This window comes from Anomaloglossus baeobatrachus, chromosome 10 (assembly GCF_048569485.1).
Source record: "Anomaloglossus baeobatrachus isolate aAnoBae1 chromosome 10, aAnoBae1.hap1, whole genome shotgun sequence".
NCBI lineage: Eukaryota > Metazoa > Chordata > Amphibia > Anura > Aromobatidae > Anomaloglossus > Anomaloglossus baeobatrachus.
This window is the reverse complement of record NC_134362.1, coordinates 29,190,374-29,208,023: the sequence shown is the minus strand read 5'-3', so window position 1 is coordinate 29,208,023 and position 17,650 is coordinate 29,190,374. Positions and strand designations below refer to the sequence as shown.

Here is a 17,650-nt window from a genome sequence, read left to right as displayed (position 1 = left end):
GCAAGTGGATCGCAGTAGTGCCCGTGTGGCCCCAGCCTTAGTTATCACCTTCTCCTTGTGAAATGGTCTCCATCATGGTGGAAAAAGCATTGTCATTAGTGTTTAGCGAGTAGTTGACTATTCATACTCGTTATGCTGTTAGCGAGTACTGTCTAATACTCGCATATTCGTTACGAGTAGCGGGCGCAATGTAAGTCAATGGGAAATACTAACTAGCAAGTAACCCGAAAGCCGTACTTTTCGTGCAAGTAGCGAATAGTACGGCTTTTGGGTTACTCGCTACTTAGCGAATATTTCCCATTGACTTACATTGCACCCGATACTCGTAACGAATATGCGAGTATTAGACAGTACTCGCTAACAGCATAACGAGTATGAATAGTCAACTACTCGCTCAACACTAAGGGGTACTTTGCACGCTGTGACATTGCTAGCATCGGCTAGCAATGCCGAGCGCGATAGTACCCGCCCAACGTCGCACATGCGATATCTTGTGATAGCTGCCGTAGCGAACATTATCGCTACGGCAGCTTCACACACACACATACCTGCCCTGCGACGTCGCTCTGGCCGGCGACCTGCCTCCTTCCTAAGGGGGCGGGTCGTGCGGCGTCACAGCGACGTCACACGGCAGGCCGCCAATAGAAGCGGAGGGGCGAAGATGAGCGGGACGTAAACATCCCACCCACCTCCTTCCTTCCGCATAGCCGGTGGAGGCAGGTAAGGAGATGTTCCTCGCTCCTGCGGCTTCATACACACCGATGTGTGCTGCTTCAGGAACGAGGAACAACATCGTATCTCCTATTGATACGACATTATGAAAATGACCGACGCTACACAGATCGCCGATTTTTGACGCTTTTGCGATCGTTTATCAGAGCTTCTAGGCTTTACACGTTGCGACGTCGTTACCGGCGCCGGATGTGCGTCACTTTCGATTTGACCCCGACGATATCGCAGTAGCAATGTCGCAGCGTGCAAAGTACCCCTTATTGTCATCCCCCAAATTGCTCCTGGATGGTTATGAGAAGTTGCTCTTGGCTGAGATTTAGATACCATTCTCTATTCGTGGCATTGATCTTGAGCAAAATTGTGAGCGTTCCCCCTTCATGAATCAAAAGCCCTCACATATGAATGGTCACAGGACTCTTTATTGTTGGCATGACATAGGACTCATGATAGAGCTCACCTTATTCCGAGGACAATCCTTTTCCTTGATGTCCCAAAGAGTCTAAAAGGGCTTCCTCTGATAAAATAATCCCTGTAATTCCTGCAGAAAGGAAGAGCCCGGACTGCTGACCCGAAGGGGCTTAAGGGAGGGCTACATGACTAGGAGGGATGCCAGGCCATAGGGTTAATAAGGGGTTAATGGAGAAAGTCAGTTTGGGCGCGAAATTTGGGGGTGGTGCTAAGGGGCAGTTAGGATCAGGGGTCAGTGTGATTGGTCAGGGGGTGGTGGCTATAGGGGGCAGTATATAGGGCAGGTCAGAGGGGGGGTGGGCCATTCCTACCTGGACGGTGACTGGAATCGTTGTGGCTGGATCCTGAAGATGGAGGACTTCATGGCACAGATGAAGAGGATGGCGGAGCAGCGTGGACAGCGTTGGATGGACGAGCAGCTCCAGCGATGGTCCGGCGTCGGCGAGGAAGATGGGACCCCCCTGCCTCCGAAGCGGCAGCGAAGAACTCGGCCACCGGAGCGCCTCAGCCCGGAGATGACGCCGAGGAGCCGGCAGCGGAGACGGAGCCCAAGTGGATGTGCGGCGGTGGATCCGGGAGCCGGGACGTCGCGAGGCCCCGGCCGGAAGTCGGGCCGCGGGCGCCAAGGCAACGGGGCGGTGAGCGACACGGCCGGCCTCCCCTCCTCTTCCGGTTCGCGGCGCACGGCAGTGACGCGCGCGTCGCGGCCGGCGTGACCCGGCGCGGTCACCTGACCCGGCGCGGTCACCTGACCCGGCGCGGTCACCTGACCCGGCGCGGTCACGTGGCCCGCTGCGATCACATGACCCGGCGTCCCCTTGTGCTCCGGCGGCCTCACCTGACCGAGCGCTCTCACCTGACCCGGCGCGGTCACGTGGGGCGGCGCGGTCACGTGGGGCGGCGCGGTCACCTGACCGGGCGCTGTCACCTGACCGGGGCGCGGTCATGTGACTCCGCGTACTCACCCGTCCCGGCGCGTCCCCGCGATCCGGCAGGCTCGCCTGACCCGGTGCGGTCACCTGACCCGCCGCGGTCACGTGGGCCGGCGCGGTCGCGTGGGTCGGCGGGGGTCGCGTGGGCCAGCGGGGTCACGGGGGCCAGCTGGGTTGCGCGGGCCAGCGGGATCGCGGGGGCGCAGATGAGGCCACAGTGGCGGCGGCAGCAAGGTCCAGGAGCAGAGCGGGGCCCCTGCAGGAGCATGGGGGTCCCAGTGTCGGCGGGGGAGTCCGTGCGGAGACGGCCCGGATCAGCGGGGCCCGGCCTGGGATCGCAGCGGAGGGACAAACGATGGGACGGCGTCGGGATCAGCCGGAGCACGCGGGGATGCCGGACGGCATGCCCCAGGCGGTGTATATGTGGCGGAGCCAGCGTCTGGATCGTCGCGGAGGATGGATGGTGCTGCGGGCGGACGGGGCCTAAGGTCGAGTCTGCCGGGACGGCGGGCTCCCTGGGCCTGGGTCCAGTGAGGACGATGAGGCCACCCTGGAGGAGGACGTCAGGACGACACCGGGGACCAGATCGTGGAGGTCGGCGAAGCGGCTGGAGTGCGACGCGGAGGACATGTGACGGCTGTTTCGGGATCTTCTCGGAGTCAGCCTGGTAAGACCACGGTTTCTTCTATTTCTCGTGCACCTGGTTTGGCTATGGATGGTGTGTCTGGTGATATGGTTGGCGTGCAGGGCGTGAATGTGGTTGGTGGTACGGGTGGTTTACTTGGTGGCCCGAGTGGTGGGCGGGTCGTGAATGCGGTGACGGGTGACGGCAGTGTGGCATCCGAGTTGTTGAGGTTGGTCAGGGGTTTGTTTGCCCCTGTGGGGGGCCCTAGCTTGGTGTGGCAGGGAGCGACGGGGCAGGAGGTTGTGACTCCTGCGGTTGGAGGGGTTGCCAGTGGCAATGCGGTTGGTGAGCCGGTGGTGGCGGCTCCCGCGGCCACAGCTGCGGCTCCCGCTGCCGCAGCTGCGGCTGCAGTGGACATTGTTCGATTGGATGACAAGGCGAGAGGGGAAGTGTATGTTTGCTTTGATGGCCCGTTGGGGGCGCATCTGAAGCAGGAGACCAGGGAAAAAATATGGAAGGATGAATATGTTGAAATATTCTCATTGCTTCCGTTGGAAAAGTTTAATCTGGATCGGGTTAAACCGGATGAGAGCAAAAAGGACGAGGAAGAACGGCGGCGTTATCGCCTTATTCCCCGCACTTTTCAGAACTGGTTGCAGGCCTTTGTGATACTGGCCGGTGTGGTGGGGGAAAAGGCTCCGGATAACTGTACGGCGCTTTTTTGTTATCTGGATTCTATCTGTGAGGCGTATAGGACCTATGGGGGGACTGCTTGGCTAAGATATGACGAGCAGTTTCGCCAGAGGAAGGCGGTCAGACCCAGTTTACGGTGGGACCACAAAGAAATTAGTCTATGGATGCGGCCTGATGGCTGCCGCCGAAGTCGGCATCACAGTCCTTTCCAGGGGGGCACCGGCGGGGGATCATTTGGCACCTCGCCGGGGCCCAAAAAGGGCGTTTGCTGGCAGTTCAATGAGAAGGAATGCCGGTTTGGGTCTTCCTGCCGATTCAAGCACGAGTGTTCGGGCTGTGGTGGCGCCCACAGTCACCTTAAGTGCTTCCGGAAGGGAAAAGGAAAGGCGCTGAGTCTTCGTCAAAAAGGGAGGACCCCGGTGAGGGTAGATCGGATGGCGCCGTTTCTAAGTAGATACCCGGATCGGGGGTCGGCGGAATTGTTGAGTGACGGTTTTAGTTTTGGTTTCAAGATACCGTCAGTGGTTAAGACGGGAGAGATTCGTTTGAAAATTTACAGTCGACTCGCCTACATGGTGAGATTGTTGCGGTTAAGTTACGGAAGGAGGTGGAGCTAGGACGGATGGCGGGGCCTTTTGATGCCCCTCCATTGCCGGGACTTGGTTGTGTCCCCGTTGGGGTTGGTCCCGAAAAAGGGAACCTAACAAGTTTCGGCTTATCCACCATTTGTCCTATCCTACTGGCCGGTCGGTGAACGATGGTATTGATCCTGAGCTGGTTTCGGTTTCGTATGTCCGTTTTGATAAGGCTGTGGAATGGTTAAGGAAGTTGGGTTGTGGTTCGCTTTTGGCGAAAACGGATATAGAAGCGGCCTTCCGCCTGTTGCCGGTGCACCCGGACAGTTTTCACCTGTTGGGGTGTTGGTGGGAGGACAAGTTTTATGTAGATTGTTGTTTGCCTATGGGCTGTTCAATTTCATGTTCTTATTTTGAGAAGTTTAGTTGTTTCTTGGAATGGGTAATTAAGGAGGAGGCGGGTCTAGATTCAGTGTTGCATTACTTGGACAACTTTTTGTGCATGGGACCTGCTGGATCCTCGCAGTGTTCCCTTTTGCTTCGGACAGTGGAGCAGGTTGCTCGCCGGTTTGGCGTTCCGTTGGCACCGGAGAAGACGGAGGGTCCGGTTACGGTTTTGAAATTCCTGGGTATCGAGCTGGATACGGTTGCCATGGAGTGCCGCTTGCCGGAGGACAAGCTGGTGGAGGATTTGAGGCGTTGCGTTCAAGGGGCCATTGAGGCCAAGAAGATTCGCTTACGGGACTTGCAGTCCCTGTTGGGGAAGTTGAATTTTGCGTGTAGAATTTTGCCGATGGGGAGAGTTTTTTCCCGTCGCTTGGCTCAAGCCACCACCGGTGTGTTGCACCCTTTGCATTTTGTGCGTTTGAAGGTGGAGCATAAGGCGGACCTGAGAGTGTGGTCCCGTTTTTTGCAGCTGTATAATGGACGGTCATTGTGGCTTCGTGAGGTGGTGTCAAATGAGGAGTTGGTGCTGTATACGGACGCGGCGGGATCCAGTGGTTTTGGCGCGTATTTTGGGGGGAGATGGTGCGTCGGCAGGTGGCCTGATTCATGGCGGGTTTGCGGTCTGACTAGGAATTTGGCCCTGTTGGAACTTTTCCCCTATTGTCGTGGCCTTAGAGGTTTGGGGACAGGATTTGAAAGACAGGAAGGTGCGTTTCATGTGTGACAACCTGGGGGTCGTTCAGTGTGTTAACAGGTTGACAGCTGATTCCCCCCCGGTGGTGGATCTCTTGCGTCATTTGGTGCTGAAATGTCTGGAGTTGAACTTGTGGGTCTGCGCTGTACATGTGCCGGGGGTGCTGAATTCTGTGGCTGATGCTTTATCTCGCTTCCAGTGGGGACCGCTTTCGAATGCTGGCGCCGGACGCGGAGCAGCAGGAGACCGTGTGGCCCGTCTGGTTGTGGGACCTGGTTTGCAGCCGGCCTGGGAATTGATCCGACATTCGGTGGCACCCAGTACGTGGCGCAGCTATAATTCAGCGTGGGACCGGTGGCTCGAGTTGGTTGATGAGGTGGGAGGTCATGTATCCGAAGGTGACAGAGTTTATTTAGTTTTGGGCAGGGCTAAGGAAGAAGGCCTTTCGTGGTCGGCTGTGGCGGGTAGGTTAGCGGGCATTTCCTTCTTTTTCAAGTTATTGGGCTGGAAGGATGTTACGAAGGATTTCTGGGTGCGCCAGGTGATGAAGGGTTACCGGAGGGCGGGGGCGCGCCGAGACCTTCGGCGCCCGGTATCTTTTGAGCTGCTGGGCAAGCTGTTGTCGGTTTTGCCTCGGGTGTGCTGTTCGGAGTATGAATGCCAGTTGTTCGGGACCGCTTTTGTTTTGGCCTTCTTTGGGGCGTTTAGAATTAGTGAACTGGTGAGCAGAAACACGAGGAGTCACGGAGGTTTGCTGTTGGAGGACGTGGAATGCGGTATGGATGTGGTGCGGTGTTGCTTGAGACGGTCAAAGACGGACCAGCTGGGTAGAGGTCGGATGGTGGAACTTTGGGGTGTACCTGGTTTAGCAGAGTGCCCTGTCAGATGGCTGTCGGCGTTTTTAGAAATGAGGGGAGCTCGCCCGGGGTCCCTTTTGTCCCACCAGGACGGGTCAGCCTTGTCGAGTTACCAATTTGTCTGCATCTTTCGGAGGTGCCTGCAGTGTTGCGGTCTCAACGAGGCTGAGTTCGCGTCGCATTCCTTTCGGATTGGGGCTGCGACTCAGGCGGCTCGTTGGGGTCTGGGCGCGCAGGCTCTCCGTAAGATTGGACGATGGGACTCGGCCAGGTTTAGATCTTACGTCCGGCCGAACTTGTTGTGAGATATTGGTGGGGAGGGGGGGGGGGGTCGGGGGGCGGTATTAGTTTGGTAATCATTACCCATCTTTTCTTCCTCGTGCCCCCCCCCCCCCCCTGTGTTGTCACTTTTTGTTTTGTAGGTTTACCGTTGTTGGTGTGGGTGCTCGGCCACTCATACGTGTATTGGGGGGCGTTTCGTGCGGGGATACGACCGGACGGCCGCCAGTTGGGGGTTCCCAGGGAAAAGGCTACTGTGCGATGGATCGGGGTCAGGGGCATGCTGTGGAGTGAGGTGTTGCCTACCTGGCGCCACCATTCGCAGCTGGACAGAGCACCGGACGTGGTGGTACTACATGCGGGTGGGAATGACCTGGGTCTCCGGGCTTCCAGGGACCTGATACAGGACATAAAATGTGACTGCCTGAGGCTCCTGTCTTCCCACCCCGGGTCTTATAATTGTCTGGTCGGATATGGTTGCACGGCTGACATGGCGGCACGCCAGGTCAGTGGAAGCAGTAAACAGGGCGCGAAGTAGGTGAATCGGGAGATTGGGCGGTTTATTTCCCGGGTTGGGGGTGTCCTCTGTTCGGCACCCGGAGTTGGAAGCGGCGTCCGCCTGACTTGTTGCGCCGGGACGGGGTCCATTTAAATTCGGTTGGAAATGATATTTGGGCTTTAGGGCTGATGGAGGGGGTTGAGAAGGCTTTGTTGGTGTGGAGGACTCGCGCGCACAAGGGGTCATGCGCGCTCGCGGTGGCGGAAAGGAGGGGGGTGTCTGAAGGTGGGGGTTTGCACAGAGGAGAGGACGGAACCCAGTGCCGGAGCGGGTTACCTCTAGCGGTGCAATTGTTTGGTAAACGGGTCCTTGCTCGGGTTGAGTCTCAGCGGGACATAGTGGGGGCAACATCTGGCTTGGGCTCTCGAGTCGGTGTGTTGCGGCTGAGGGGTCAGGAGACGGGCTGATGTTGCAAAGAACATTTTGGTTAACCTTCAGGTACCCCCCCCTTCCTTTTCGGGTTCTTCAATGAAGAGTTGTATTGTTACATGGCTGATGTTTATGTTATGAATAAATGGGGCTGCTGTGGCCTTTATATTCCAACGTCACACAGTGTTTGTGTTTATTTTAGATAAGAACCCTAGGGGGTAGGGGGTTGTTGGGGAAGGTCAAAGGCCTTCAGTCAGACATTCCGGAGTCAAGGAAGAGCCCGGACTGCTGACCCGAAGGGGCTTAAGGGAGGGCTACATGACTAGGAGGGATGCCAGGCCATAGGGTTAATAAGGGGTTAATGGAGAAAGTCAGTTTGGGGCGCGAAATTTGGGGGTGGTGCTAAGGGGCAGTTAGGATCAGGGGTCAGTGTGATTGGTCAGGGGGTGGTGGCTATAGGGGGCAGTATATAGGGCAGGTCAGAGTGGGGGTGGGCCATTCCTACCTGCGCGGTGACTGGAATCGTTCCCGCCCGCCCGCCCTAATTGTGGATTCGACATCGATGAAGAAAAGATGGAAGATCGTATTTGTCGCAGCGGCGGAAAGGAGGGGGGTGTCTGAAGGTGGGGGTTTGCACAGAGGAGAGGACGGAACCCAGTGCCGGAGCGGGTTACCTCTAGCGGTGCAATTGTTTGGTAAACGGGTCCTTGCTGGGTTGAGTCTCAGCGGGACATAGTGGGGGCAACATCTGGCTTGGGCTCTCGAGTCGGTGTGTTGCGGCTGAGGGTCAGGAGACGGGCTGATGTTGCAAAGAACATTTTGGTTAACCTTCAGGTACCCCCCCCCTTCCTTTTCGGGTTCTTCAATGAAGAGTTGTATTGTTACATGGCTGATGTTTATGTTATGAATAAATGGGGCTGCTGTGGCCTTTATATTCCAACGTCACACAGTGTTTGTGTTTATTTTAGATAAGAACCCTAGGGGGTAGGGGGTTGTTGGGGAAGGTCAAAGGCCTTCAGTCAGACATTCCGGAGTCATGTTAATCTCTACTTGATGATTTTCTTGGAGAAAAGTAGCTTCTTTGCAGCTCTTATTGACACCACCCCAGCCTCCACAAGCCTTCACCTCAATAAGCATATAAACACACTGACGCCTGTCTGCTGCCATTCCTGAGCAAGCTCTGCACTACTGTTTGAACCGATTTTCCTAAAAAAAAAAAAAAAACTCCAGTCACTTGCTAGACTTTTTGGGCACACTGAAGCCAATTCAATCTCTGTAAAGTTCCTGATGATTTGCTAAATGGATGATTTAGGGGCAATCTTAAAAATAGCAATGTCTTTGCCTGTAAAGCCCTTTTGAGGCCAGCAGATGAAAAAGCATTACCAAACACCATGGACTACATAAGTCACTGCCTGAATGTTCATCTAAATCCAGGGCTTGTTTGATGATGCAGCATCTCCGTACCATACACAGAACACATGATACACGCTCCTGTGACGGCCGGGGAAATTTGCCAACCGTTATGGGAATAGGGATGTCTCCTATTTGTCCAGGAGCCCAAAAGTATCTTGCACTCGTTGCCATAGTAATGTTTTATTCTCTAATTTCCTAGTTTTATTCCAAATCCTCCTACATTCTTTTCCCTCCTCTCAGCACAGCTTTGCGCTGAAGATCGGACACCAACTATTATCCAGTTTCTGCATCGCTGTATTTTGTAGGCTGTGTCTGTATTGGCTCCTTATTGTCAGACAAGGCTGGATTGTGCTGAGCAGATGGAAGCGGCGACGCTGCAGTATTTGTTGGCAAACTGAAAGAGTCAAGTACAAGGAGGTCGAGGCCGGAGGGCGCGCGGTTGGTTTATTTTCTAGGATTCGGACACAGGGTGTTTTGTAAGGATTTTTCCAGTGATGGAAGATAAATGTTTAGCTGCAGCCACGAGCACATTCATGGGGAGGAATCCTGAAAGGATGGATTTTTCATAATACATTCAATACATATATTATGGCTTAAAATAAATATTCACAAATTAACGAACACCAGTAATTAAAATGAGATCAAAATCTTCCGGTTCTGCATTGCGCACGCGCTCACTGTTTCTTGCCCGCAGCTTCTTCACCACGAGAACAGATATTCTAAGAATGCTGAAATCCTTGTTCAGGCTTCCCCTGAATGGTGAGATCATTGCTTGTTACAACTTGCAAAACACGAGGTTATTATGTCGCTGATAAACAGGAAAGATCTGACGGAACGATAAATCTTCATTTCTTCTCTTACGATAAAGCCTTTACGAGAGAAACCATCTGATCCATTGAGATCCGTCTGTAGTTATCATCTGCCGCCTCCAAGATGGAGAATGTGTAGTTAGTTCTCACTAACAAGGAAGAAAACAAGATCCTCACATCCAATTTGCATGGATATTTTTGCACGTCCATAAAAGTGGAGCAATCTGTGGTCTCTTCTACTTGATGCTCCATTACGCACTAGTGGCTCAAAAATTTGGAGGACGTCTTTTGTGCCATCATTATCACTTTCTTTTCAAGTATGGAGATCTCCCTGCTTTGAGATGGTCGGTTGACTCTTTTTTCCAATTTTCCCCCCATATAGATCGAGGCTTTGGCTTAGGTGAGTGCTCTGGTGTTTGGAGAACGTAGCTCATCTACCCGGAGAGCAGAAGGATTGAGCTTTTCAATTTTGAGCTGCCCAATCCTTAGGCTAGTGTCCCACTTGCGAGTGCCTCGCTGCATCACCCGTCACGGCCACACACTCTCCGGACAGGAGCGTCTCAGCTGCATAGAGATACATGCAACCAACCCACTCCTGTGAGGAGAGTGAGAGTTTGTGCCGGGTGATGCCACGCGAGACTCGCGCAAGTGTGACACCGGCCCTACTCTCCTGACCTCATCTGTTCAGGGGGAGTTGGGAGGCCCTCAATACATATCAGATGATCAGCTACTTTGGGCTACATTTGCAGGATTGGCCTATTTTCACTTCATGCTTGTCGTGGACCTTTTAAGCCGGGCATGCACAGGTGTATTTTACAGCCCATATCCAGAACACAATACCCGGACTAACCGCAGGTCACACACGAGGCTGTAAGTTCAGGTCAGGAGACTTGTGGTCAGTCCGGGCATTGTGATCCATGAAATATGAGTGAGACATTTCCGCCTAAAAATTAAAGAAACCCTCCAGACAAAGGGTTAGGGGAGACATCGTGACCCAGGGACTCATAGAACGTTACTCTGTTTGTCACGCTGCACTCATTGCACTATGTATTCTCCATTTTCGGTCCCTGAATTGCCTTCCTCTTCTATCAAGGTTTGGTCATCGGTCGGCAGCATTCAACACTACATTTTTGTATGAGCCGCCATACTGGTTATCAGGGAAACTGCTGGTATTAAATAATTAAAAAAATAAATATATATATATATATATATATATATATATATATATATATATATTTTTTAATGCTGATGTTGTGTTGGCCAATACTTGAGATCTCCGATCCCTTTAATAAGTTACTGACCCTTAAAACCTGCTCTTCGATATCCTTGGAGTCCAAATCTGAATCCCATATTCAAACTGTGGCCTTGCAAGGGCAATAATACATTAGGATAAATTTTTTTTATTTTTTTTTTTATACACCCTGAAATCTTACTAGCTTTTGCATCTGCTGCCTGACCTTGAGCACTGCAGCTTTGCCTACTGGAAACCAGCAATCCCGAATCCTTTTATTGTCTGTAGTTTTATTCCATTATATATGGTATTTACACGATTTCAGCAGACGTGTTGCATGACTTTATCAATACTAAAATTAATCTGCCATGTTCTTGCCCATTTAATAAATATATATATATATATATATATATATATATATATATATATATATATATATATATATATATATAAATTTGGACTTCCAAACCCCATTGATTTCAATGGAAAATGTATTGTAGTCATGCGTTACTTGCCGCTAGAAGCACAAGTAATGTTATCCATCTGCTCCTTTCTTTCCCCTGCAATGAGAGGTATAAAGCATTGGAAACTATTGATCCAAACTCTGATATTTCTGCTAATTGCTTCACAGAAATGGCGCAAGCAGGGTCTATTCCTGAAGAGGCGACTACGGGTAAAATAATTGGTGGTTTTATTTGATGAGGTGTGAAACTAAAGCAAAAAACTGAGTGTTGTGTGAACAGCTGCTAAGGAAGAGTCACCCACCGGGGACACCCGTTTAATTTTGAGAAATGGGGGTCTGAGAAGCCATGTTTGCATGGAGTGGTGGCCGTGCATGCGCCCCTCCGCTCCATTCACTTTGGTAAGGTTGAGCACTGTACTGGTGATCTCCTGCCATCCCATTAAGGCTATGTGTCCACGGTAGAATGTTGCTGCGGATTTTTCTGCATGAAAATCCGTGACTTTCGCGGCAAATCCGCACTTTTTTTTTGCCGCGGAATTTGATGCGGATTTTTTTTTTTTTTTTTTTCCCCCATTCTATAGCCAAAATCCGGATCAAAATCCGCAACAATAATTGACATGCTGCAGATTTTTCCGGATCAAAATCCGCGGCAAATCCGACGCGGAAAAAATCCGCAGCATGGACACAGCATTTCCAAAATGCCTTTGAAATGGCTGGGAAGTGCCGCGGCTGCAGATTTTCGGAAAATCCGCGGCTTTTCCGCGAGAAATCCGCGGCAAAATCCGCGCATTTTGTGCAGCGTGGACACATGGCCTTAGAATGAATGAATGGAGCAGTGGTGCGCAGACTCGGCATGATAGGATTGTCAGCTCCTGGGTAACTAAAGCCTGCGGAAAAAAAAACAATGCATGTAAGCAGAGGGGTCAAAAATACAATCCGGAGTCACTTGGATTGGTGTGGGGCTGACGTCTGCAAAGCTGAAAACGCCGCATGGCCCCATTCCTCCATACTGGAATTCCTAACTAATGATGAGCGAGTTTCGAAATATTCGGATTCGCGATACTCGTGTATTTGTTCAGAAAAGCAAGTGCAATGCACGTCAATGGGGAATACTCGCAATGTAACGAGTAACACGAATGCTGTACTTTTCGTGCGAGTAGTGTATAGTGCAGAATTCCTGATACTCGTTACGTTGCGAGTATTCCTCATTGACTTAAATTGTACACGCTATTCGGAACGCATACACTAGTATTAGACAGTGCTCGTTACGAGTATCGCGAATCTGAGTATTTTGAAACTCGCTCATATTATTCCTAACTTCTAAGGAATGGAGAACTCCTATAAGTGCGGAGTGCTGCCGTCCCGAGACTGAAGACCAGCACAATACAAGGTCTGAGGTCGTCTTCAGTCTCGGGTGCTAATATAAGTAAATCGCTTCACCGCTGCTTTCCTTTCTTGGGAAGATGGGACAGATGTGCCCCGGACACCCACCAGAAAGCCATTACTTGTCTCTATGAATATTTTCTAAAAGTGCAGGTGACATGGCTCGGATGAATGTCATCGAAGAGTCAGATAAAAGTCAATGGAAAAAAGTTTAGGTCCTCAAACTTTTTGGGTGAGTCCAACTAGAATTTGCACAGAAGTTACATTGTGACCTGCCCCGAGCGTCGGCTGAGTAGATGTAGCTTCTGTTTAGTCTTGGCCTCGCTGCGCAACGTCCAACAAGCGGCTTTTCTTTCTATACTCTGTTTGCTTTTCTTTTGGCTGCTGTGCTTGGAAACCTTTTATTCGGGTCTCGGCAGGGTTGGATATGTTGACTTATATATTACGTGTTCCTGGTATGTGTGTGTTTTATAGGTTTTTCTTTTTTTGTTTTGTATTTTGCTTTTCATTTTTTATATAAAGCAGTGACCCGATCCTCTGGCACGGAGCCTCAGTAGTCATCAGGCAGCTCCTTATTTACCGGTGTCGGTGGCAGATAGAGGTGTTGCGTTACAGGTTGTGGCTGGAGCGCTGCCAGGCTCGGGTGTTGGGAGTGCTGCCTCCCGGCCTCCAGCAGTCTGGATTGTGGCGGCATCTCCATGCAGGCCATAGGGGAGCTGTCATAACCAATCACAAGCGCAATAATGATCCTTAAAGGGAATTCCGCGTCTACCAATAATGTCATATATTTTTATTTTTACTGTTCTCCTGAATCCGGCGTTGTTTTTCTTTTGTTCCTGCACATCTCCATTCCTGTGATATGGCCTCTTTTTCTTTGTATATAAATCTAATCTTTTTAGCCAAATGGGTGTCTCCTTAAAGGGATTGTCAGCACAGAATGACTGTTCGAACCAATTACAGGCTCTCTTCATCATGGTGGATAAACCTTTAATTGTAGCTTCCCACCTGCTTGTTTCCTTCTACTTCCACTCTTCTCTGGCTCTATGAAGCCACAGCTGTCAATCAAAGAGGAGGGGGTTAGGGGGATGGGAGATGGGGGTAGGGTGGTGATGGGGAGAGGGTGGTGATGGGAGACGGGGAGGGTGGGGATGGAGATTGGGGAGAAGGTGGGGATGGAGATGGGGGTAGGGTGGTGATGGGAAGGGTGGTGATGGGGGGGAGGGTGGTGGATGGGCGATGGGGGGGTAGTGATGGGGGGAGGGTGGTGATGGGGGTGGTGGATGGGAGATGGGGGGAGGGTGGTGAGGATGAGAGATGGAGATGGGGGAGGGTGAGTATGGCGATGGGGGAGGGGGAGATTGGAGATGGGGGGGATAGGAGATGGAGATGGGGGGGATGGGAGATGGAGATGGGGGGGATGGGAGATGGAGATGGTGGGGGGGAGGGGGGGGATGGAGGTGGTTGGGAGGGCGGGGATGGGAGATGGAGGTGGTTGGGAGGGCGGGGATGGGGGGATGGAGGTGGTTGGGAGGGCGGTGATGGGGGGTGGTGATGCATGGGAGGAGGGTGGTGGGGGCAATGGGGGAAGAGTGGTGGGGGTAGTGGGTGATGGGGATGAAGGTTTGGGGGGGAAGAAACAAGCAGGTGGGAATCTGCACTGAACTGTTTGCCACACCATGATGCACCTAGCTCCTGTACTTTGTCAGCACATTAATGACTGTTCAGAGTCCCTTTTTAAGGAGACACCCACATGGAAAGTTCAGGGCCACGCCCACTTGGCTAAAAATACTAGATTTATAGGGAGGCCATATTTTAGGAACAGAAAAAAATAACCTGATTCAGGAGAACTGCAGCATTTTACACCCGCTAATCCAAATGACATATTTTTGGCAAGTGATAGGTCCTCTTTAAAGCCAAACTCCACTTTTTTGACTGTATGATCCCATGATGTAAAAGATAATTTTTCCGGTCAGCAGGTAGGCCAGTTTTTTTCCTATGAATCTGTTTGGCACATGAACTTCTGCATGGGCATCATGTTGAATGGGATTATGAAAAATCCTGATGACTCCATACAACATATAGGACCCGACAGCTCTGTATTTTATCCGCAATGGGGAGACTCTGGTTCCCCGATGGGTGAGGAGATGTTTCACTCCCTCCTTGCTGGCACTTTCCATTAAAGTGAATGGCAGATAAATGAACGGCCAGGAGAGTCCGGTTGCTGGAATGCAAAGAATAAAATATTCTATAGTTTTCAATCTTTTTCTCTTGAGTCTGTGACCCATTATCAGCAGCTTGTTGATGGTTTCCATTTACTGATTGTAGATAGAACTCAACCAATGTAAATCAGAGGTGCATCTTCACTTTACGGTTACTCCCTTATCTGGGGGTTTTAGTAATAGACAGAAAATTAAGAATAATAAACCTCGCCATATTCACAGCCATAAAAATAAATACTTTCTGGGTTCTCTGTTGGCACCACTAGGGGGCGCTCATTGGGCGCAGATTTATACTGCTCCTATGAGGTCCACTTTTACTAGGCTCCCAATCTCCCTGGGATGTGGGGTTCACCCCACCCTACGCATTAGTTTCCCATTGGCAGGGGCATTGGTCACCTGTATGACGAGGCCAACTGTAAACCCAGCCTGTCCATCTTCCTGTCTGCCATCTGTGTGTTTGTGCAGGATCGCTGCATGCTCCTCCATAGGACATAACCTCTTGTTTCCTTGCAGTGCTGTGTGCAGTGGTCTCGTCCCCCCAATTCACCACCCCCAGTGCTTCTTCCAGGTTGTGACTTTGCCCTTTCTCTCCACAGATAGATAAGCATCACCAAAGTAAAGACTCCGTCTTCTTCCGCGATGGCGTCCGGAGAATCGACTTTGTGCTTTCCTATCATGATGAATCAGGCAAAGAACCGGACGGGCGGAAAGCTGTAAGTAAAACAAAAAAAAATAATAATAAAAAAATGTCCTGTTTCCCATCTCCTTGGGGGTCGTGGCCCAGATCTTTCCTGTTCCTCCATCTCCTTGGGGTCGTGGCCCAGATCTTTCCTGTTCCTCCATGTCCTTGGGGTCGTGGCCCAGATCTTTCCAGTTCCTCCATGTCCTTGGGGTCGTGGCCCAGATCTTTCCTGTTCCTCCATGTCCTTGGGGTCGTGGCCCAGATCTTTCCTGTTCCTCCATGTCCTTGGGGTCGTGGCCCAGATCTTTCCTGTTCCTCCATGTCCTTGGGGTCGTGGCCCAGATCTTTCCTGTTCCTCCATGTCCTTGTGGTCGTGGCCCAGATCTTTCCTGTTCCTCCATGTCCTTGGGGTCGTGGCCCAGATCCTCAAGTTGGTGCTCACTCCAGGAACTGCATCCATGGATATCCTCTCTTCTGTGTAATGAATGGACACACTGGGTCTGTCATGGAAAGAGGGCCACATCCTGAAGTGGGGGACCTCTTATCTACAGTGAACGATTAAGGGGTGTCCTATCCGGCACTCGGACTTTGCACATGGACGTGCACTGCATGTTCCACCATTGCTCCATTCATACTTCTCCTTGCCTTGGTATTGCATCTGGGGGAATAGGAGGCAACCATGCTGCCGATCCAGGGTCCAAGATCTAGCATTTATCCCCTGCTCCGTTCAATGCTTCACGCTGGAAGACCCCTTAAAGTGTTTTGTCTAGGACTAAACTATTGATGACTTGTCTTCTGGATAAGTAATCACATCAGTGGGGGCTCATATCCTGCACCACCACTAATCCGCTGCCAGAACACCACATCATGTAGTGGCCATTCTTGGGTATTGCAGCCCGGCTCCCATTTAGATTAATGTGATCTTAGCTGCAGTACCTGAGGACGGCCACTATAGAATGTAGGGCGCTCCTTTCCCAGCTCCATACACCAACTCTTCCGCAGCAGGAGGTGCCCAGTGTCAGCCCCCACAGATCTGATAGTGGTGATCTATCCCAACCCAGTAAGGGTTGATTTCCTCCTTAGATTTGTATCGATAAACCTTGACATTCGTTTAATCTGGCATCAGTAGGCGGTTAATTGTGCATTTTCCGGATTACTGGATGTACATAGAAAAATACATAAAAGCCACATTGTATTGCACTTCTGTGCTGGATTATCAGATGCCAGATTAAAGGAATGATGTCTTATTGTATATCTAACATCTAGGCTCTGACGTACGTCATTACATCCCTCTGACCTGTATTAGTCTCTCATCTCAGTCCTTCTGCCCATCACCCTCAGCTCCTTGGCGTTGGCTGTTGGCCGGCTGCCATGCTGCATAACGGCAGAGAAGGGCGGCTCCCGGGCTCCTTGTAGCTACAGAGATGCACGAAAGGATGTGTGGAGTCCATTCACTTCTATGTGGCTGAAACCAAAACCTGGAAAACAAGTGATTGAAGTGAACATTTCAGGCGCCTGCAGCTTACAATATTGCTTTTGACAGAGGCTGAGATAGATGTGTGTGTTTGTATATGTGTATATGTGTGTGTGTGTGTGTGTGTGTGTGTGTGTGTGTGTGTGTATATATGCGTGTGTGTGTGTGTGTGTGTGTGTGTGTGTGTGTGTGTGAGATATGTATATGTATATATCTCCTGTCCACCACCATTAACTTGAGAACGGCGGCAGCTATAGGCATAGAAGTGGTGTCTAGGTATGGTAAAGTATCCATGCACTACGCAATGAGACCACCTATAGCGCCACCTGGTGGAAAACAACGGAGTTAGCATTTTTATTTCGAAAACGGAACAAGATAGAGAAAAAAAAGTGAATTACAAAGTTGTAGGGCATCATCAATTCAATACGAATCGACACTTTGCATACAGAAATGCTATGATTAAACGTATAAAGCGGGGAATTGCCCTATTATGCAAATAAGTGTGCAACGTCATACCTGACAAAATACTGTGGACTGCTCATAGTACATACTGTACAGTAAATAGGATTGTTTAAAGGGCTGCCCAACAGACCTCTGTAACGCTGTTCTCTCCGGCGAGACTCATTCGTGTTTAAACACTGAGATTTATATATATATATATATGTTGCAATGTGGGAATAGACCCTTTTTATAGGTCCTTTGTCACTGGGTACAGCAAAGAATTAGACGTGAAGTCAGAGGACAGA

At 50.9% G+C, this 17,650-nt stretch overlaps 1 protein-coding gene across 3 annotated transcripts in view; it reads left to right on the top strand.

Annotated features, from left to right (window-relative positions):
* The window catches only part of ANO5 (anoctamin 5), a 118,167-nt gene that overhangs the window by 53,066 nt on the left and 47,451 nt on the right, over positions 1-17,650 (top strand). For all 3 annotated transcript variants that reach the window (XM_075325503.1, XM_075325502.1, XM_075325501.1), the window contains 2 exons: positions 11,315-11,356; positions 15,345-15,461. In XM_075325503.1, coding sequence (XP_075181618.1) covers positions 11,315-11,356; positions 15,345-15,461 — 159 coding nt within the window. The remainder of the gene's footprint in view (positions 1-11,314; positions 11,357-15,344; positions 15,462-17,650) is intronic.